Consider the following 20,972-nt stretch of genomic DNA (forward strand, 5'->3'; position numbering starts at 1 on the left):
TTTTTTTTTCTTGCTTTGCTTCTTTTTTTTTTTTTTACTTTTGTCTCATCTGCCGACGCTACGACATGAAACCAAAAAATTGCGTGTACGTGTGTATGTATGTATGTATGTACGTACTGATACGTGTATGTGTATGTGTATGTGTGTGTGGATGTGTGTGGTTGTCTCGACAAACTTGCTGGATAAGTAGCCCAGCCCGCTTGCTTGCTTTCTTTCCCCTCCATGCAATGTAGGCATGCATGCACCGCACAGCAAGCGTCAAGTTTGATGGAGGACGGGTTGGGGGAGAAGAAGCAAATTCGGAACCCCCCCCCCTTCCCTTCCCTTCTCCCCCCCAGAGCAAGAAGCAAACGGGAGGAAAACTTGCCAGACTATTAGCAGCTCATCAGGGCGCACACAAACCAGAGCCAGGCGCTCGCCCGCTGTGTCTCCATAAAAACTTCCACAACCTTCTTAGAGCAAATACCGCACGCCAATCTTCATCGAATAAGAATCCAAGCATTCAGATCCCGTGGTCTAGTTGGTTATGGCATCTCGTTAACACCGAGAAGGTCCCCGGTTCAAGCCCGGGCGGGATCACACTTTTTTTGCTCCTGAGCAATATCTTCGGCTTCTCGCTCGACGGATACTTTTCAAATTGTTCTCTAGTCCCTAACGTCTTGTACTCTTTCTGCTACTTGTGTTCATTAATTTGTGCTCGCCGCCGCCTCGGACAGTCAAGGCAGTGCCATCAAGACCGCTCATGTAGTACGCAAGTCCGTGTTGATAACCAAATCGTGTCGTCCCTTCAAATGGACAACTACTGTCAGTCCATCTATACCAGCATCCTCGCATTCATGTTCTCGCTCCATATCTGTCTCGCTAGGGTCGCAGGTGTCCAGTTCAGAGCGCAGTTGATCAACTTCGGCACTGAGATCCATGAATCTGTCTCTCCAGTGGCAGGAGTGTTTGTCACGAGGCTTCCCTCCTCCCGGCACTTTCATGATGCTCGGGGGTCTGCTGTCTTTTGGCGGCAGTGTCGTAGCTCTAAGTCTATTTGAAGCTGCTGCGTCAGCTTGATGCCGCTGTTTCAGTCTTCCTGGATTTCTGGTCTCGCAAACGCAAGAGTCTCTTGTCAATGAGCTCTCGACTTGCTTCAGACTACCTCGAGATGTTCGCGAACCTAAACTCGGGCTCTTTTTCAATGTTTGGATGTAGTCACGTTGTGAAAGAGGCTGATCATAAATTGATGACGCAACCCTTTCGCTCGGTCTCGCTGATATGGATCTGTTCCCATCGCAGTAGACACGATCTTGTTCTGATCTATTTAGTGTCGAGCTGAGTGTTTGTGGCTGCCCTCGATTCTCGTTAGGTGAGATTTGCATGGTGCTTTGTCTCTTCACTTTCTTGAGATTTGCAACCCACTCTGGTTTCGCTATGGGCTTTCGGTAAACCTCAGACTTCCCCACGGCCGGCTTCGACACCTTTCGCAGGACATCCCTTCCCCATGGCGTTTCATCGCCTTCTTTGTTTGGCTTATTATTCGATGACTCTGGAACTTGGCGAAGCTTCGGCCAACTCTCGATTTCTGGTAATGGCTGGTGAGGGTGTGGTCGCATAAGACGGTGTCCTGCGTATGGGTCAGAAGACCTGGTCTTGACTGAAATGGCGTCCATCGTTTCTTTGCTCCGGCGTGGTTGAAGAGCTGCAGGCCGCAAGTCCTCTTCGGCAGCCAAGTTTTCCGGTGATCTCATATTAGAAACAATGGTAACACGTGTCGCGGTGGAGCTTTCACTGTGTGATGATGAATATGATTCTACATGGGCACCCGAAACCGCTGCTTCTGTTTGCCTTCTCGTGGTGGGCTGTCTGGCAATGCAGCAAATGCAGCGGCGCGCATGCTGCTTGAGAGAGAGACTGGGAAGGGTCTTGGCCCGAGGGACAGACTGAGAACTGGAGGAAGTTGGTTGATTGTGACTTTCATTGCTCCGTGAGTAGCTTCCGTCATCGAGGTTGGTTCGTCGGTCATTGGACCGATAACTGGGCTGCTGCGGAGCAGTTGAAGAAACTGGCGCTTCAGAATCTCCAGTCGGCGTTTGCGAAGTATCCGAGTCCTCTTCGGTGTCAGCAGTGCACCTTGGACAGAAGGTATGGCCACAGGAGTCGCAGGGCGCTTCGAACGAGATCTACTCGCCACAGGAATGGCATACATGTGCTCGTGAGGACTCGTTTTGCACTCCGTCACCGTCGACCCAATAACTCGCATACTCCCCATGTGACATTGGTCGTGCAGCTTCATCCTGACGCGATGTCGGGCTTAGCACTGTGTCATGGAAGGGTCGGCTTGGCAGTTCAATCGCCGCAGCTGCCGAGAGACTGTTGAGAACATCATAACTCTTGGATGCTCTTGGCCCGAGCATGGATCTCAAGTGGCTTGTCTGCCTCCCCATTAGCAAGTGGTCAGTACCAAGCGAGCTGTCGACTTTGTCCCGAGATTGAGGAGGAGTAGAATGCAGGAAGACTGTGCTGCGCGATGCAGGTATCACGAAGCCATCCTTGCTTTTGCCGTCCCCACCCTGACGCGAATTGTTGCCATGGTTGTACCGAACGATGCTTCCGTTGTCGTCCGTAAGTGTCTTCAACTGTCCTAACCTCGTGGTGACGATTCCGATCGGGATGGTGGGCCGCCGTCTTCCAATGCCAACCTTTTGTCTTTCTGCTGCCGCTTCCTCTTGACGCGCGTTTAGCGACTCCATGCTCTTCATATTCATGCGAGTAACAATAACTGCCTGTTGACGCTGGATTAGAGGGCTTAAAAGGCATCAGCAAGGTACGCCGCTTGATTTGGACAAACATGAGGCACGAGTGATTAGCCAAAGGGAAAGAAGGAGGGGTGGCAGCAACGCAAGAGCGACGCAGCATAGTAGTAGCCACAGAAACCTTACAGACAATCACTATAGCAGATAGGTAAGGGTGGGGAAAAGGGATTTCAAGTCAACATTGGATGGCACCGCGACAGTATGAATTGTCTCGCAATGCGCTAATGCGTTGGAATATGATGTACAGATAGGCCTCCGCCAATACAACCAGTAGTCTATTTCACATGGGCCTGGAGGGTCTCAAGAACCTGCAGTCACTGTGTTAGTATCCAGTTGGTAGATGATGTGCGCTTTCCGAGTCGCAACGAGACCGCGCATGGTGGTTCTGAAAGCACGTACCTCGAGCTCAATCTTAGCCTCGGCAATATCCTGTTCGCTACCGCTACCGCTGGCAATCTTTTGGGCCTCGGAAATCTGGTTGCGGATGGCCTCGGCGCTGAAATCCTCGAGGGGGTATGCCTCGGGGGCGTTGATGCTGAGGGCAGAGTCGGGCTGGACCGTGGCGAAACCTCCGGAAACTAGTGCAAATTAGCCATCTTGTATCGCGAGATTTTTGCTTGTTGGCTGTTGTGATGATATAGTGCCGTCAAATTGAGTTGTAATTTTACGGAGAACTGGACATACGGAAGAAGGACTTGGTGCTACCGCTCTCCTCGACGACCTCGACGACACCAGGCTTAAGCTGCTCAATGGAAGGAGCGTGGTTGGCAAGTACACCCATTTCACCAGACTCAGCAGGAAGGTTGACCTGGACGACGTTTTGCGACTTGAAGATGGTCTGGTTGAGGTAATTAGCATGCGTTGCTGTAATTCTCGCACGACGACGGCGCTCCGAGACGACCGGCCAAAACAGTTTCGGCGCTCGCAATTGGGTCGCAAAAATGGCTCAATCGATTCGTATTGTGTTTCGGCGGCGATTCCAGAAAGGTAAATCATACCTGATGAGGCAGAGACAAGCTCAGCTTGATCTGTTCGCAAGTTAGCCTTGATGTACGAGCACAGTAACGGGGGATGCGTTCGCACCTTGTCGGGGATGGCCTCGGCGTAGCCTCTGCGCTGGTTGGCCATGCGCATGGCAACGGGGCGAGCACGAATGGCCGCGCGGGCAATGCGAAGGGAGTTCATGAGGGGCTGGCGGGATGATTGGGATCGAGAGGATGAGGTACTCGATGAGGTCGTGGGCATGAATCTTGGCCAGAGCAGAGCGAACAAATCGGCTAGCGGGATGTTCCGGCTCCAGGTCACATGAAAAGGCACGTGACTTGACATGTTTCGCGGAGACCGCGCCAAGCTTGCACTCGACGCTGCCGTCATTCCTTTTCAGCACAAGGCATGCAAGGCTCGTTGTAGTATTTCATCTTGCATCATATCGTGTGAACCTCGGGTGTGGTCTCCCCGGCCTCAGGCCAAGCATCTTCCTACTTGCTCTGGCTTGCCGTGAGCCACCTACCCTAGAAGTTAGTTGCCCGACACGTCGAGCTTCTCGCGCATTAGTTTACCTGACCCGGTAAAATGACGGTTTCCTGTGTTTTGTGCATTTCTGGTTCATGAGAGCCAACAATTTGTTCAGGCAAAGACCTACTGCGCGTGTTGTTGGGGTAAAGCGCAGCTGGTACGTCCAGCACATAAACCCTGGAGTTAAGCACTCGTACTGCCATTCAGTAGTTAGATGCGCAGTCGCAGCTTTGAGACAAGAATTCAACAACGTAGGTCAATCCGAGCCGGTGCTAGAAGGAACGAAGAGTCTGCGGAACTCAGTGCAGTAACTTCTTAAACATGCATATATCGGGCGATGCAACTCGTTGACCTACAGAGGCAGCGAGTGCGCTTGAGCGCCTTTCGTCTTTCAAATCCTCCATACGAGCGATGAGTTGTGTCGTGGCACGCCAAGACATCGACTCAGCGCTTCACAACCCACCGCTAGATAAATCGAGATCTGACCAGATGAGCGCCGATGTTTCACGATAGAGAGGGAAGATAGAGTTGCCAACTCGTATCATGCATGGGTTGGCTCAACAACAAGCACAGCCTTATTGTACCCCCTTGCATATGATCGGCCGAATATTCAGCCAAAGTTATGCGTGTAGGTGCCTTTTATGGCACTATGCCATCGTCTGGCTGAGAAACATCAAACATCATTTGGCTTGCCATCAAAGAATATACTCATCTTGATCTCAGCTCTGGCGGGTTGCCTTTCCACGTCATTCACACACCACAGCCTCACAAAAATATCGAGGCAAGCTCTGCAATGAAGCAAAAGCGGCACCACTTGTACTCCAAAAGACAGATGGAATATTTATAGGGCCAGAGTGCGCCGCAAATGCCAGGAAGTGCCAGAAAAGAAACACCATCTCAATATCATTCTGTCAAGTGACAAGATCTCTTCTGACCTTTCACTGTCAGTTCATGTTCCTCTCCTTCTACCCACACGCTGTATCTTGTTCTAACACTCTTCACTTCTCAGCAGCCGCGGTGCAAACATCAAACCTTCCGAGATGAAGACTGAATCGTGCAAAACCGTTGTTGGACTCGTACTCCTTGTCGTGCAGGTCCTGACCTCGCCCCTCGAGCAGCAGCATCCTAGAGCCGTAATGGAGCCGCAGGCGGCCTGTGAGCAGGGCCAATGCCCTGACAGCCGGTTCGGCCTCGATCTGCTGAGCGAGAAGTCGACCTTCAGCTGGAACTACAAGCTCAGATGGAGAGTTCACTGTGGCTGCTCCACGCATGTTTCCTCAGAGGACGGATGTGCTGTCGTAACCGCCTGTGGCGTGAGTCATCGCGTGTGCCTCGACTGGCGCAGCCGCCGCGGGCACTGGATCGACGGCAATGGCTCCAAAACTTGCTACTCTATTGACCATCAATACGTTTGCGCCCGTGAAAAGTGGCAGGCATGGCCGTCGGCCGAGGTTGAGTGTACCTGGTAGAGCAGTACGATTGACCGGTCAGTGCAGCCTAGTCAGCTTTTTTAGATGAAGCTCTTGTTTTCAACACGATTGCGATCGTGGTGCGCTTTTCGTTCCTGCAACTGAGTCATTGCGCAATAATATGATCCCTTAAGAACGTATAATTCAGAATGAATAAATCTTCTTTCGTATATTCTATGGCTAAGTGTATTGCACGTGTGTAGGACGGGTGTAGGACGGACGTGAAAGACATCCGCCACAGACAGGACAAACGCCGCGTGTGACAGATCCCTATTCTAAATTTAGAATTATAACCTTGCTCTCCACGCCCTTCTTGATAGCCTGAGTCTCGTCAACATGCTTACACATTTTTCCCACCTCGCTATCTTATAGTATCCCTCGGGATCACTAGGATAAGAGACCGATATCAAGAGCAGGCCACAAAGGGCCAGACGCGATACTCGTCCGGGAGACTTTGTCGCTGAAACTGGGCTCATCATCATCATCATCATCATCATCATCATAATCATCATAATTATAATTATTACTATCATTATCCTGGAGAGCAGAGTCGATCATGGATCGATACCTCAGTGACAAGGCGACACGCTGGCAGGCCCGCCATTGAGCTTGGCGATGGAGGTTTCTCTGCAAAACTCGACGAAATCCGAGGGTAGAGTGTCTACAGATGGCGAGCGAGTGTGTGAAAGCGGATTGGCAGTCGCAGGCGTTGCATTGAGTGGCACAAAAATAACAGAAGGCGCAAGAAGAATGTCCGGCCGTCGCCATGGGTCTATTGACGGCGGCGGCGTTGAGGCTGCGTCACTGCATTTTACTGGCAGAGGGCCTCGGCTGCGCCGCTCACCACAGCTGAGGTTGCACAGCAGCGTGACAGCGCATGGAATGGGCTGGCTGGCGCTGCTGATATTGGGAATGGAGGGAGGAAAGAAGAGCGATGCCGCCCCGGCAATCGCGAAGAAGGAGGGGCGGAGGAGGGGAAAACAGCCATCCAAGACGGGACATGAGGACATGGGAGTGAGTATTGGGAGAGCGGACTTTTGTCCATCTGACCTGATAGAGCCAAGAAAGGACAACGCGTGGACGGTCCTGGAATGCGCCCTGGAGCTTTTGCTACGCAAGTCACGAATTACGAGCCAGCAATGACTGCCACTGGCCAGTCGTCTGTACGGCGCATGAGTATCAGTTGATCACTTGTCTCTTTTGCCCGTACTGGTATGCATATCGTGGCTTTGTGGCGGAGACGGAGCAGCGATGCAAAGTTCCCCGAGGAGCGGTTCAACAACGGGCTGACCGTTTCTGAGACGAGTTAGGCAAGAAAGCTGTTGCAAAGCTGCAGGCCAACCACCAACTTGCGTGCTTGCCAACTGCACCAAAGGGTCTTCAGCTACCATGTGTGCATAAGAGGCTGCGTGGCTACGCACCACCAACAGACGCGCAGCGGCCTGAGACCTGCTTAGTGCAGGATGGGCTTGCAAGAGACAGGATTGGCGAATAGCAAACGACAACTGGTAGCGGTGCATGCGGGTAGTGCATTAGTGGGATACTTGGGTCGATTTGCTGGTGTAAGCCACGATTCGCGCATGAGCTCTTTTTTGCTGTTTTTGAGAAGCGCTGGCCGGAGCAGCAAGTAATGACACCAAGACTCGTCACATCAGGTCTAGACCTGCCTCGCGTAGCATCTCAGTATTGCAGGTAAACTACTCGCCAAAAGTAAAGAAGGAAGGACGAAGGTTTTTTTCTCTTCGGGATTGATGGGATTGATGGACTAGACTAGCTGTTACACTGCCGTGCGATGAAAAGCCAATCCTTCAAAATGCGACGCCAGAAACATGAACCGGGAACTCGGGACTGACACGCTAGTTAAGAAAAAAAAAATACGCAAGAGAGAAGAAAGTGTAGCGCGGGAAGCGGCAGCGAAACAGTCAACTGGCCACTCGGTCGGGGAATATATGTTCAAACAGGCCAGACCACTAGCGACAAGCCACTGTATTTATTGAATTGCCTGCCGAGGGTGCCAGTACACTGGTGACTGCTAATGTCTCGCCCTGACGATTTTGATTGGCTGGATGCTGCATCAGGCAAGTATGCGTCCGTATCGTTGATAAAGCTTCGCTGTAGCTTCGAGGCTTTATTACTGACAACCATGGGCAGAACACAAAAAAAAAAACAAGTTACCATTTTTGTTTAACCGGGCTCTAGTTACTGTTAGTTAGTTAGATTGTGGCCCAGACCGAGGAGGGCTCGGCCGATGCAAGAAAAAGACGCATCCAAAAGAGCAAAGACTAGGTAACTAACTAGTCAAATGATATCCACTCGGAAATTTGTTTCATCGTACACAGAGGACTCGAATAGGTTAGCACGACATTTTTGCATGCGGTTCGCTCGGTTCTTTTCAATAAAAGACGCGTCGTTGATGAAAATGAAGGATGAGCAGCGCACAGTGCGGGGAAACGGGACGTGTTGGGTGATTCGGTACATGTCTCACCGATATCATTACCTATCGTCAAGCCTTCCTTCACCTTGCTTGGGGTTGCACAATATAGTTGACTAATTTTTTTTTTTTTTGGCTGCAAATGTCATGCTGCCAAGAAATGCCGCCAAGAACAATCGCCGAGTAATTCAATGGGCATTTCCAGAGCCGAGGAGGGACAAAAAAAGGGTAGCTTGCGGGAGAGCCGCCTTGACATTCTGGGCAACTATGGATTATTACGAGTTATGCAGAGTCATGATGCAAAGTCATCGTAATCCATGTCCTGCTGTTTTGCTCACACTGCGAGAAGAAAAAGAATTGTCCAAAAGAATTGCGTGGTATAGTCAGGTGAGCAGGTCTTCATGTAGCAGGCTACCAGCCAGCCAAGACCAATACTACCCAAATTGTCAGACGTGGCAGTATTCAGCCGGACTCGCTCTCTACCCAGTATGACGGAAAATCATGCACCATTCGGTCAAATTCAACGAGCATTCTACACCAGCATCGGATGTTTAGGGCTTCTCTTTCCATAATAAAAACCCGCTCCCTATTGACCCTCCCTATTTATTCCTGCTAGCGGCACTCGAAAAAACGCCCAAACTGTCAGATCGAGCTTGGCAAACTCTTTCCCCTCTTTTATCCCTTTTATTTGTCTCTCACTGATTTTTCACTGTTTTTTCTCCATCGCAAATTCGTGTTTGGGATTCGCTGGCTTTTCCTGGCGGCGCACCCCTCTTTCCGACGAACCTTGTTCACCGCTGGAGTGACGTCGTGAGACCCTTGTTGCAGCCCTCACACCACAACACTTCCCGCCTCACTCAGTTACGAATGACAACTTTCTTCTTGTTGTGGATGGATCAGTCTCCCGAAAACTGCCACATCAAGCAACCGCGCTGCATGGTGCCACGCACCTCATCCGCTACGGGGCAATCTCCATCATGACCGAGTCTCCATCATGTTTTCGCCCGTCGACGTCAAGTGACATTGCTTCTTTCTTGGGACATGTTTCCAAAACTTTATTAGTCGAGCCGAATCAAAAAAGGGGCTCACGCCTTTCACCTTGATATTAAGCTTGCTTCGATGTCTGAGACATATCACGGCTAACTGTGGTATCTCATGAAAAGAAGTACTGGGATGGCCCACCAAAATCCAAGTACCTAGCATGTAGAGCATTGCCATTGGTTCTAGTCTTGCCAACGATCGCGTTGTAGCCTGCCACCTGCGCAATCAAACGAGGCCAATCTGGACTCCGTACAGACGGAGTCGATGGGCATGGATAGAGATGCAAAGGAGAGACATACTGTTGCCAGGGTCTCGCACTGCATCTTGTTATTGCTAAAAGGTGGCGTTGACAGTTCACCGATAATGTGCAATTCGATATTGGGACCGAATACAACAAGGTTCGAGGTAAATCTCCCACATCGAATGGTGACTAGATTTCAGGTGCAAACATGCCAACTCTCTCGGCTGATGCCGTAAGAAAGCTTATTGTTATTATGATGCGTGTTGAAAATGAAACACCAGCGGCTCCTTCCAGTTTGCCCGTCCACGGAAAGGTGGCATCAGATGCTCATGTGTCGTCATGCTAGCTCTGAGGTCTAGCCTGTTGAGGGAGTTCGAGGCGGAGGTGCATAAGCTGGCACGCAGCGCAAAACGGCTCCTTGTTCTGTGCTCGAGAAACAAAGAAAAGGCTGGTACCCGGTACTCGTCGAGAAATCTGCCACCAATGACGAGGCAAACAACGGCATGTACCGTTTCGGCCAACTGTTCATTGTCGCGAGAACTTTTTGACAAGTCAACCGTCAGGATGGTGACATTTGAGACGAATCGCGTCCAACGTAGACGGGCCGGGGGATCGTAGGAAAAAGATGAGTTACGAGGCACCGAGGCTACACGGCTGCATGTTGCATGGCTACGTAGGTGGTGTTGCACAACTGTATTTAGCGTGTCGTGGCGTGCGGTGATAGCGTGTCGGAGTAGCTGCCATTGGACAATTCCGTGCGCAATGCGGGCATCTGGTATGAAAGGGGATGAAGACCGAGGATCAGGAGGACCCTTGGATTGCATTTGCCTCATCCTTTTGCGGAGGCACATGGCCAGAGACTTACTTCTTCTTTGTTGTTGCCAACAACTCAGTACCGGATACTTTGTGCAGGGCAAGCGCCGATCTTGCCACCGGGGAACAATTATATGGCAATCTGTTGATGGCCAACTAGTGCAACCACCGGAGCATTGTTATGGGACCTTGCAGAGTGTTATTGGCTCAAGTGCGTCTTACTCGTCACAATGGGATTCTGCAGCTTCGTGGTGTCTCACCTCTGGGCTTAGCGTGAGATTCGGCTCTGACCAAGCGTGCCAAGCTGTCAAGCCTGTCTCACCGTCTCACACACGCGCGGAATGGGACAAGCTTCACGCCTTTTGCCCTGTAAGAATAAGATATGCGTAATACGACCAGACCGGTGGCCAAGGTTGAGAAGCAAGAGGGAAAGGATTTGAGGAGATGACCGTCATCGTAATATGGGGGATAAAAAAATCCTAATAGCAATAATTTACACGGGACACGGGCCTGTTACATAGCACGCACGCTGTTGGCATAATTAATGTTCGTGTTGCGCAGGAACCCGAGGGCTGGAGGGCTGGCGGGCTGGCGGGCTGGCTAATAATGAAGCAGGAATTGGAAATGACGGGCCCCAACCAGTGGGCCAAACACCGAGGCATCTCGAGCGGCACGAACGGCGACGGGGCCAAAAAACTAAAGAGGCTTTTCTGGATGGTCTAGGCGATTTTCGGTGCAAGGGCACGCAATAGCGAAAGAATTAACATTAAGGATAAAAGTATTCGTAACGGGCGGTGAGTCGTCTGTTGTACACAATTGCTCCGCCAGGCCTAAAAGAGTTACCCGTGGTTCCGTGGTCGCACAGAGCGGTTTGTAGGATGATGTTTACAGTGGAGGAGGGGAAAAGAAAAGGTTCTTTTTGCCCTTGGCCGTACAGTGCGATTCGTGGCAAGGCAGCAAGTCCGGGCAGCCTCGGGCCACCGAAAGCGGGCTTACTGCACGTGCAGTGAGGCATTTCCCTCTGGAAAAGCCCGCTGTGGGATGCCCAATTTTTTGTTTGTTTTAGTGGTGCTGTTTGCTCCTAGGCCGTACGGTGCTGCGCACAGTGTAATGGGCTACCTCCAGCACAAGGTTGGCCGACCGGTAGCTGGTCAGAGAGACGAAAAAAAAATTAAATTTAAAATTCAGTTGCCGGCAGTCGCAGTACCAAGTTCTGAAAGCAGGTGATGAAAGACTCGACAGCGCATTTCTCAAACGAACTGTCTCTGGCAAGTGTTTTTTTCTTCCAGTTGGCATGAAGACGTGTCGCTGTGAGGCGAGGCAAGGTTGACACCGCCCACCTGAGGCGCAGCGCATCGTAGCGGTGTCGCCCGCTGAAGTATTACTGCTGTGGACCAGTATATGACCCGCGGTGTGCCCAGCAACAATAGGCAGTGAATCATATAATCCAAGAAAGAAGAGAAAAGAGAAAATAATCAGACATGCATTAGTCATTACTCATTATTCGCAAAGATGCATAGATGCAAAGCTTATTAGAGATGGTTCTATTCACTGCTACTGATGCATTGATAATACACCAGTCAGTGCTTCAAGCCTCGGCTGGCGCAGTCAGCAACTTGACTCGCTCCTTGAAAATTTATAGCAGGCCTGGGCCTCGAAAAACAAGCACTAAATAATGAGATCAAAGCAGTGCCCGGCTTCCCCCTAGCGGCAGTGCAGGCACTGCCCCCTAACAATTTCGCACTGTGGTCTGTTTGTTCCAGCCAAGCCCAAACGGGCATCTGGCCAGTGGCGGTCACCGCGACATGTACACTTTTTTCTCTCAGTGGTGCTTTGCGTGGTGCCACCCGCCCACCGAAACAGTCCCGCGTAATATTTACCAGCGTACCAGTCAGTACTGGCAGTACCTCGCCTTTTCGTGAGTCCACTACCGCCAATGCAGGTATACTGCTACCATCACAAATCATCAAGCATTTTTTTTTTTTACTCTCCCCTCTTCATTTTTTCCCCTATACTACCGCGCTAGGAAGCATCCACCAGCTCGCAGCCCACAACTGCACACACCCAACAACTGGAACCTGGAACCTGCCATCTGCCTGGGTGCCCACCAGCCCTGTCGCCAGCCTGCGAGTCCGTCGCCTGCCAGCTGCCCGCAGCCAATATATCCTCCGGGCCTAGCATACATTTGCCATGCTCGTCCCGCTTCTCGACTCGCCCTCTTACTTCCCTGGCCGTTTGCCTCTTCGTCGTCTCTTTTTTCCCCCTTCCTTCTCCTTCACCTTCACACCTCAATAATCCTCCAACAACATCTTTCCATCCTTCGCCTTACGGTTCGTCCGCTACGACTGCATCCTCTCTCGCTACCTCTTCTGCATCTCCCTGCCAAGGCCACTCACACAAGATCGATTTAACCTTTGCCGGTTCGGGGCCCGCCTGCAAGCAGCAGCAAGCCCACCACCAGTCTCAGCCTGCTCCCACCTACAAGGCGCAACCAGAATCCCCTCTTGCCCACCACCCATAGCCACCAACGGAGTCAGTGAATACCATCCTCACCGACCCATCCCGGCTCCCGCGCGCTCCTCTCGCCACTGCTGTAACGGTCCGCGCTCAACGTCATTTCACCTGCCGCCAAGACTTTTGTCTTTACCGTTTTGCCCTCAACCACGACCACAGGCCATTGCCTAGTTACTCTACATTATCTCAATATCCTCTTGGCGACTGGCCGAAGGAGTCATTCCTAGCCCTCCTACTTTGCCTTGTCATCACACCTTGGCTCGCCTACTCTCACAAAACTCACAACTGCTCCTACTGGCCTTTGCGTTGACGATGACCGTCTGTGCTTTATAGCACAACCGTCCTCAGGGACACTTCCAACGCTTGTACAAAACAACCTACTCTTTCTCAACTTCGTAGAGGCATTGTACTGGCATACAAGTCTCGTCTGCTCTACGCATCACCAACGCAGCAATTACTCGGCTACCAGCTATACGCTCTTGACGCGCACTACTACTACGCGCTTTTTTGACACCAAGCAAAGACGCTTTCTGCGGTTTCTTGTGTCGTTGATCGACCATCTTTTCTAGAACATCATACATCATTACAAAACACGTCATGAATTGCTCAGATACAACCATACAGGCCCCCGCCTGGGCCACCCAAACAACAGAAGAGGATGACCTCGATGAGCCTCCCGAGTTAAGACTTCACCACCCTCAACCTCAGCAGTTTCACAGATCTGCCATTCGCCGACCTTCCGAGCAACCTTCCCTCCTCACAAAGGCATTCAAGGAGCAGGACCACGATGATTTTCGCGAGCCTCCGCGCTCTATCCTCACCACCGGCGGCCAGCGTCGTCGCTCCATGGCCAGTACTGTCAGCATCGCCTCTACTGCCGACCTCACCAGCGACACTGGCATGACCAGTCCTTCTCGCACGAACACGCCCAGCCCGCCCATTCCTGAAATGGCCATGCTTCGCCTCAACCGTCATGGTTTCCGCATTAGCCCCAATGCTATCGCGCATAGCCAAACCACTGAGGGACAGGTTCAGGAAACGCCAAAGGAAGCCCCTCGCAAACGCTGCATCCAATTTGCCTGTGCCGCCAAGCCCCAACCGAATGCTGCCAACACAGTCGCCGCTGAAAAGGTTACCGTGGCACAGGAGCCCCGACGCCCATGCATCCGCTTTGCCTGCCCGCCTCGCCCTGCAGAGACTCAGCAAACACCCCCCAGACCTTCAGATTCTACTCTTGCACCCACATCACGTCCTGTTGCCGAGTCACCGTCCACTCCAAAGAAGATCTCGGCTCTCTCGGCTGCCCTGGCTGCTAGTCCAGTTACTGTTCAACGTCTTTCCAACATACCTCAGGCCAGCAGGCCTAAATTTCTCCGCGCCAACTCAACGGACCTTGTCAAGGACTCTTCTCAGTTTCATGAGTTTGCCAGTGGCATCTCCCGTGAAGACGATTGGATCCGCCAGGACAACAATTCCAATATCCAGACCAAGCTCACCATCAATGACACTCTTCTCAAGGAAATCAGATTTCGACGTCTTGCTGATGAGGCCGAAGAGGAAGCTCTCTTGGAGGAAGAAGAAGACAAGAACAATGACCCCCAGGATGAGGACGACGAGGATGACGAGGACGACCTAGATGTTGAAGACGAGGATGAGGACGATGAAGACGAGGAAGAGGCTGAGGACGAGGATGATGTGGATCTCAATCACTGCGACGGCTACTCCACTGACGAGGAAACTGGCTTCGCTGACTCTGACGATGATGAAGAGGATGAGAATATGATTTTATGGACTCCTAGTCACGGCAATGTCGTCAGTAACATTCCCAGCACTCTCCTCGCCCGCCGCCCATCAGCTGCTTCCCAACTCTCGGATTGCTCGACCATCTCGAATCACAGCCGCAAGGCCGCCCGACGCTCCAAGCCTCGCAATATTCATCTGGACCATGACGCCCATGATTTGCCCGATAGCACTGATTTCGTGTGTGGCACTTTAGATGAGGATCGACCAATAGAAGAGGCTTACTTGACTTGCCTCGCTGCTCGCCGAAATGAAAAGCTGCGCATCATTCCTCAGGACATCGACCCTAGTTTTCCAACATCAGATCCCGAGCACGACGATGACGATGATGATCGTCGCAATGGCAGCGAAGAAGATTCTTGGATGCCGGCCAAGATGGATGGCATCCATGACGAGGACAGATCTCGTCGCCGCAGGAAGAGTGAGCAGGCGTCGCCTCGCAAATATCACTCCCCGCCGCCCAAGCGACGCCTGTCGCCAGCTCCTAAGATCCGTGCTCGGTCACCCAAACCTCTTTTCGATCGTCGTTCGCCCCGTCGCTTGCGTTCCCCTGCCCCTCGTGCCCTCACCACACCGCTTCAATCTCCTCATCAGGACGAGCCTGCCCAGTTCAGGCTTGCGGGACGCCCTGACGTGACACATACCAAGTCGCTTCCGAGGCCTACTGCTCTGTTCCGCATGAAGGCACAACGTGCGCCCAAACGACAGGATGATGAGATACACGTTCGTGGTGCGGTTGATATTGTCAAAGGTCTTGAAAAGAAGCGTCAGAGGCGCAAGGACAAGTTCAATCAGAAATATTGCAACAAGGCCCGGCGTGGCCAGATCCCTGAGCGGAAGACGCAACCCGGCCAAGGAGCTGAGCGCATGAAGGAACTCGGCTTGCTCATGGCGGGTAAGAAGGACCCCGGTAACTATGTGCTCTCTGTCTAGGTGCACATCTGCCTACGTTTACATTGTTTCATAGGCTTTTTACAGAAGCCAACTTTTCTTATGTTCCGTCTTCACATTTCACTCCGCATCGCATGGCGCTGGATAACTGGATGTCGCATACACCAGGTTGCTTATCGTCTTTTATTGCTTATTCTCTCTATTCATGTCAATTTCCACGCACATACCTTTTATATACTGGGCGCCGTTGGCGAGATCAATTTGTACATATCTTCTTCTTCTTCATACAGTCTCAGTACATAACATGGATATCGCTCGAGCTTATTCGCTTTCTTACTGTCTGGCTTATTTGTCTTCTTGGGCACTCATATGTTTGCCCAATAGTATCGGAACATATTCGAAAGACTGGACTTTGGCACCCACGAACGATATGAGAGTATATAGAACTATAATTCTATCTGCGAACAGACTCGCTCTTTCAAGAGCCAAAATGATTATTGTGTTCATCAGCTTTGTCGAATTTCAGAGCGTCTCACAATAATGGAATTACATTGACTGTTTCTTGGTGGCATTGGATTATGTGGCCTGATAAGCTAGGCAACAATACTTGGCGAATCGGACAGCAGCGCCACTACCGACCTACCTAACTAGTTTACTTATTACGGCTTAGCAGTTTTTAGGTCTCTTGCAAGGGCCTGAAGCAGTCAGCAAAACCAGTAGCCAAATAATCCGTGCTATTCTTCCGAGGCAACATGCTCCAAAGCCTGCCTAAGCCATCCTGAGCTACCACGTATCCATCTCGAACCCAGCAACCTCCCTCCGCCACCACATCTTACAGAACACCTATTAAAACTACCGACCGACTCGAATTCAACATGTGGATCGTGAACTGGTGTATGTCACTTGCTGTCTTTCCGTCCTTCTTGCACGGCCAACAGCACTCCCATATATTTGGCCGTCGGCCTACCTGGTCCGCCATGCCCCTTTAGGTGTTTTGCTTTTACTGACACGTGCGGCGGCGATGATGTAGTCTACGACGTCCTGTCGTCGCTTGGCTTGCTCAACAAGCATGCTAAGCTTCTGTTCCTCGGTCTCGATAATGCTGGAAAGACGACGCTCCTGCACATGCTAAAGGTTCGATAACGCCCGCCCTCTGCCTGATCCCGAATCGATGCCTGCCCGCGCGACTGCGAATTGGGAGCGCACCACATTCGATGAAGCGATGTCGAGCTGTGTTGTGGAAATCAAGCTTGCTGATGACGAATCTCTCTAGAACGACCGTGTCGCTGTTCTGCAGCCCACACTCCATCCTAGTGAGTTGCCACGGACGTCGGCCGCTGAAGCTGGGAAAATAGGACTAATAAATGAGTGCGTAGCCTCGGAAGAGCTTGCTATTGGCAATGTCCGCTTCACCACATTCGATCTGGGTGGTCACCCTCAAGGTAAGACTTGACGATTCCGCGTCGATCCCATCCCGCGCCCCCCCTTCTCGCGGGCCACCGTCAATCGCTACACAACAGAAACGCTGACCGCAGCGCGCTACGACGACCACAGCCCGCCGCATCTGGAGAGACTACTTCCCAGAGGTAAACGGCGTCGTGTTCCTCGTTGACGCCAAGGACGAGGAGCGCTTCGCTGAGGCCAAGGCCGAACTCGACGCCTTGCTCGCGATGGAGGAGCTCGCCAAGGTTCCCTTTGTCATCCTCGGCAACAAGATCGACCACCCCAGCGCCGTCCCCGAGGACAGACTCCGCCACGAGCTCGGCCTGTACCAGACGACTGGCAAGGGCAAGGTGCCTCTGGAGGGCATCCGCCCGATTGAGGTATTCATGTGCTCGGTAGTCATGCGCCAGGGTTACGGCGACGGCATCCGCTGGCTCTCCCAGTACGTCTGATAGTGGGGACGGAAAACGAGGGAAAGACAGAGCCATTTGTGTGATTAAGAAATGTTTTATGAGACTCAGCATTCCCCTTTGGCGAAGTTTGGTAGTAAAAATCTATATTAATACTGGAGCCATTACTCTTCCGCGCCAGCATGTGTATTGCCCATCTGCTGCCTGTGAAGTTGAAGCCCGTAACAAATGCCACGAGCAGACTTAAGATTGTTCATACCACGAAGATACTGGCGAGGTCTCATTGATGACGAGGTTGCCACATAAAAGTTGCGCCGGCTGACCGTGCTGCGGGCGCTGTGTGGCTCCCGACAAGGACCCGCCCAGCACGGAAACCCCCCCAACAGAAAGTTATGTCACCCGACGTCATGGAGGGCAATCCGGCCATTACACCACATTGCTCGGGCTGCGATATAGCCTTTATCCGACTTTTCCAACACTTTTTCTCATCACAGCGTTCACGCCCTTTTCATTGAGCAGCATCCAAGACGTCTCTGCAATAGCCTTTTCCGCTATAGTCTTCCTTATCCTTAACAACTGCCATGATTTGAAAGTCTCGTCTTGTCCGGTGGGATCAACGACACAGCCATGTTGAACAACGACGGAGAAAAGCCCAGAGCTAAGAAGACACCCTCCAAGACGACGACGACCATAGCAACAACAGCAAAACCACCATCTTCACCCCCGCTGTCGCCCAACTACGGCTTCCCACCCGAAGCGTTTGACGTCTCGCGCCTCCTCGACGGCGACCGCGAATTCATTTCGCCCGACGACATTGCTGCGTTTGAGACGGCGCTGCAAGCACCCGACCACAGCGCCGCGCAAAACCCAGCGCAGAACCCACAGCACGACGGGCTGCGCTCGCCCAAGAGCCCCGGCTCCTTTAGCATTACGCGGCGCGACTCGCAAAGCCTGAGCGCGGGCGGAGGCCTTGAGGATGATAGCGGCAGTGGCAGCAGTGCGCTGGCGACGGCAGCAGCCGCCGCCGCGGCGAATGGCGACTTCAAGAATGACGTGACAGTCAGCGGCGCGCGAGCGTCGTCGCCGGCGCCGGGCGACCATGGCACATTTGTGACGGCACAGAATGACTGGGCACCCATCAGCTCGCGGTTCTACCGCAGGAGCAAGCGCAAGCCGACGACGACGGGAGCGGCGGCGGCGTCCAAGAAGAAGCGCAGGCGGGCGAAACGCGCCGTTGAGGGCCTACTGGGCACGCGCAGCAAGGACGAGACGCGTGACGGGTACCTATACCTGCTGGCCAAGTGGCCGTTGCTGCTGTTTGTCTTTGGCTGGCTGCTCGTGTTGAGCGTCTTGTACCTGCTCACGCGCTTCTACATTGTCGTGTACGAGCAGTTCTTCACGTGGCGGGGGCGGCGCGCGGGCCTGCGGCGGGAGCTGCGCAAAGCGACGACATACCGCGAGTGGGTGCGGGCGGCGCGCGCGCTGGACGCCTTCCTGGGCCGAGACACGTGGCGCGAGGAGAATGACTTTGCGTATTATGACAGCAAGACGGTTAAGCGCGTCTGGGATCAGATGAAGAAGACAAGGGCCAAGGCAGAAGCGGAGGAGAAGGATACGGTGGCGGCGGCGGCGGGCAGGACGGGTAAAGGAGGTGGTGAGGGGATCAGAGCGGTGGAGGAGCTCAAGGCGCTCACGGAGGCGTGTGTCAAGAATAATTTTGTGGGCATTGACAATCCAAAGTTGTACAGCCAGACATATTACGGAACAAAGAATCTGGTGCAAAATTTCATCGACGAGGGTAAGTTCTTCTTCCTACGATGAACTTGCATTTGATTAACGCTTGCGATCGGCACAGTGGAGAGAAGTCTCAAGTTTTTACTCAAAACGAAACAACTCGCGCTGGAAGAAAAGAGAGTCCTCTTCAAGCACATTCAGGCCAATTTTGGAAGGACGGCGCTCTGCCTATCCGGCGGTGCGAGCTTTGCATACTACCACTTCGGTCTCGTTCGAGCGCTGCTGGATGCAGACCTGCTTCCCGACGTCATCACGGGCACGAGCGGCGGCGCCCTTATTGCCGGCCTCGTGGCCACGCGAACAAATGAGGAGCTGAAGCAGCTGCTCGTGCCGGCACTGTCCTCGCAGATCAACGCCTGCTCCGAGGGCATTGCGACATGGTTCCCGCGCTGGTGGAAGACGGGGGCGCGGTTCGACTCGGTGCAGTGGGCGAGGCAGTGCAGCTGGTGGACGCGGGGGTCCCTGACGTTTCGCGAGGCGTACGAGCGAACGGGACGCATCCTCAACGTGAGCTGCGTGCCGGCGGACCCTCATTCGCCGACGATTCTGTGCAACTACCTGACGAGCCCCGACTGTGTCATCTGGTCGGCGGTGCTGGCGTCGGCGGCAGTACCGGGGATTCTGAACCCGGTGGTGCTCATGATGAAGAAGGCAGACGGGACGCTGGCGCCGTACTCGTTTGGGCACAAGTGGAAGGACGGCAGCCTGCGGACCGACATTCCCATCAAGGCGCTCAATACGCATTTCAACGTCAACTTTACCATTGTCAGCCAGGTGAATCCGCACGTCAATCTGTTCTTCTTCTCGTCGCGCGGCAGCGTGGGCCACCCGGTGACGCACCGCAAAGGGCGCGGCTGGCGCGGCGGGTTCCTCATGTCGGCGACGGAGCACTACCTCAAGCTCGACATGAACAAGTGGCTGCGGTTCATCCGGCACGCGGAGCTGCTGCCGCGGCCGCTGGGCCAGGACTGGAGCCAGCTGTGGCTGCAGCAGTTTAGCGGCACCGTCACCATCTGGCCGGCGGCGGTGGCGGCGGATTTCTGGCACATCCTCTCGGACCCGGACCCGGCGCGGCTGGCGCGCATGCTGCACGAGGGCCGGCAGGGCGCGTTCCCGGCGCTGCTGTTTGTGGGCAACCGGCTCAAGGTCGAGCGGCTGATTGATCAGGGCCGCACAGAGTCGAGGCCGTGGGTGCGCAGGGGCAGCCTGGAGAGGATCCTGAGCGAGGATGACTTGCGGAGCATCTTGGTCGGCGAGATGATGACGTCGGGCGGCGCGGGAGGCACGACGGAGGAGGAGACGACGGATTTGGAGGAGGAGGTTCTTGTGGAGGACGACGACAAGGCAGAGGATGATGGGGGACTGTTTGTTAAACGAAGAGGTTGAAGTAGGCAGGCATCAAAAGCTGAGGAAGGGCGCTATTCGCGGGCTTCATTGGCATAAAGCTGTACGTTAATGCAGTTGCAATATACCATCCTTGACGGTCCTTTTGTCTCTTTTTCGCTTTTTTCTTTCTTCTTCCTCTGTTGCATTGATAGACGCCCAGGTTAATCAAGCATACATACATACAGTGTCTGGTTTGGCGCTGGATTGGGTAGCGATATTTTTCTTTACAACAGCAATATTAGAGTCATGAACAGCAATGGACTAAGCTGAACAAGGCAAAAGGCGGGCTTTGTTCACAAAGGCATGTGAAATGGATATACGCATGAGCAGACACAAAGCATGCCAGGAAAGGCGATAGAGTCTATCAAGCGTTTTTATTAAATGTTCTGCCAGACCAGCCCGCGCAAATCGATCCAGTGCTATTTC

General features: G+C 52.9%; 5 protein-coding genes across 5 annotated transcripts; 4 read left to right on the forward strand and 1 right to left on the reverse strand.

The window, feature by feature from the left end:
- Nucleotides 1–3,073: 3,073 nt before the first annotated feature.
- BBA_00915 (ATP synthase delta chain) lies at nt 3,074–3,983 on the reverse strand (the record flags this gene model as incomplete). The annotated part of the gene is made up of 5 exons (XM_008596012.1): nt 3,074–3,106; nt 3,198–3,376; nt 3,483–3,636; nt 3,797–3,826; nt 3,882–3,983. The coding sequence occupies 5 exons, from the start codon at nt 3,981–3,983 to the stop codon at nt 3,074–3,076; spliced, it is 498 nt and encodes a 165-aa protein (XP_008594234.1).
- A 1,370-nt stretch (nt 3,984–5,353) lies between these two features.
- On the forward strand, nt 5,354–5,782 carry BBA_00916 (uncharacterized protein; the record flags this gene model as incomplete). Its single annotated transcript, XM_008596013.1, has 1 exon — nt 5,354–5,782. One exon carries the CDS (start codon nt 5,354–5,356, stop codon nt 5,780–5,782), a length of 429 nt encoding a protein of 142 aa, XP_008594235.1.
- A 7,637-nt stretch (nt 5,783–13,419) lies between these two features.
- On the forward strand, nt 13,420–15,555 carry BBA_00917 (uncharacterized protein; the record flags this gene model as incomplete). The annotated part of the gene is made up of 1 exon (XM_008596014.1): nt 13,420–15,555. One exon carries the CDS (start codon nt 13,420–13,422, stop codon nt 15,553–15,555), a length of 2,136 nt encoding a protein of 711 aa, XP_008594236.1.
- An 833-nt stretch (nt 15,556–16,388) lies between these two features.
- Nucleotides 16,389–17,408, forward strand: BBA_00918 (GTP-binding protein SAR1; the record flags this gene model as incomplete). The annotated part of the gene is made up of 5 exons (XM_008596015.1): nt 16,389–16,407; nt 16,544–16,647; nt 16,787–16,826; nt 16,890–16,955; nt 17,068–17,408. 5 exons carry the CDS (start codon nt 16,389–16,391, stop codon nt 17,406–17,408), a joined length of 570 nt encoding a protein of 189 aa, XP_008594237.1.
- Nucleotides 17,409–17,993: 585 nt separating this feature from the next.
- Nucleotides 17,994–20,546, forward strand: BBA_00919 (patatin-like phospholipase; the record flags this gene model as incomplete). The annotated part of the gene is made up of 2 exons (XM_008596016.1): nt 17,994–19,164; nt 19,222–20,546. The coding sequence occupies 2 exons, from the start codon at nt 17,994–17,996 to the stop codon at nt 20,544–20,546; spliced, it is 2,496 nt and encodes an 831-aa protein (XP_008594238.1).
- Between the last annotated feature and the right edge of the window lie 426 nt (nt 20,547–20,972).

This window comes from Beauveria bassiana (assembly GCF_000280675.1).
Source record: "Beauveria bassiana ARSEF 2860 unplaced genomic scaffold BBA_S00002, whole genome shotgun sequence".
Classification (NCBI taxonomy): Eukaryota; Fungi; Ascomycota; class Sordariomycetes; order Hypocreales; family Cordycipitaceae; genus Beauveria; species Beauveria bassiana.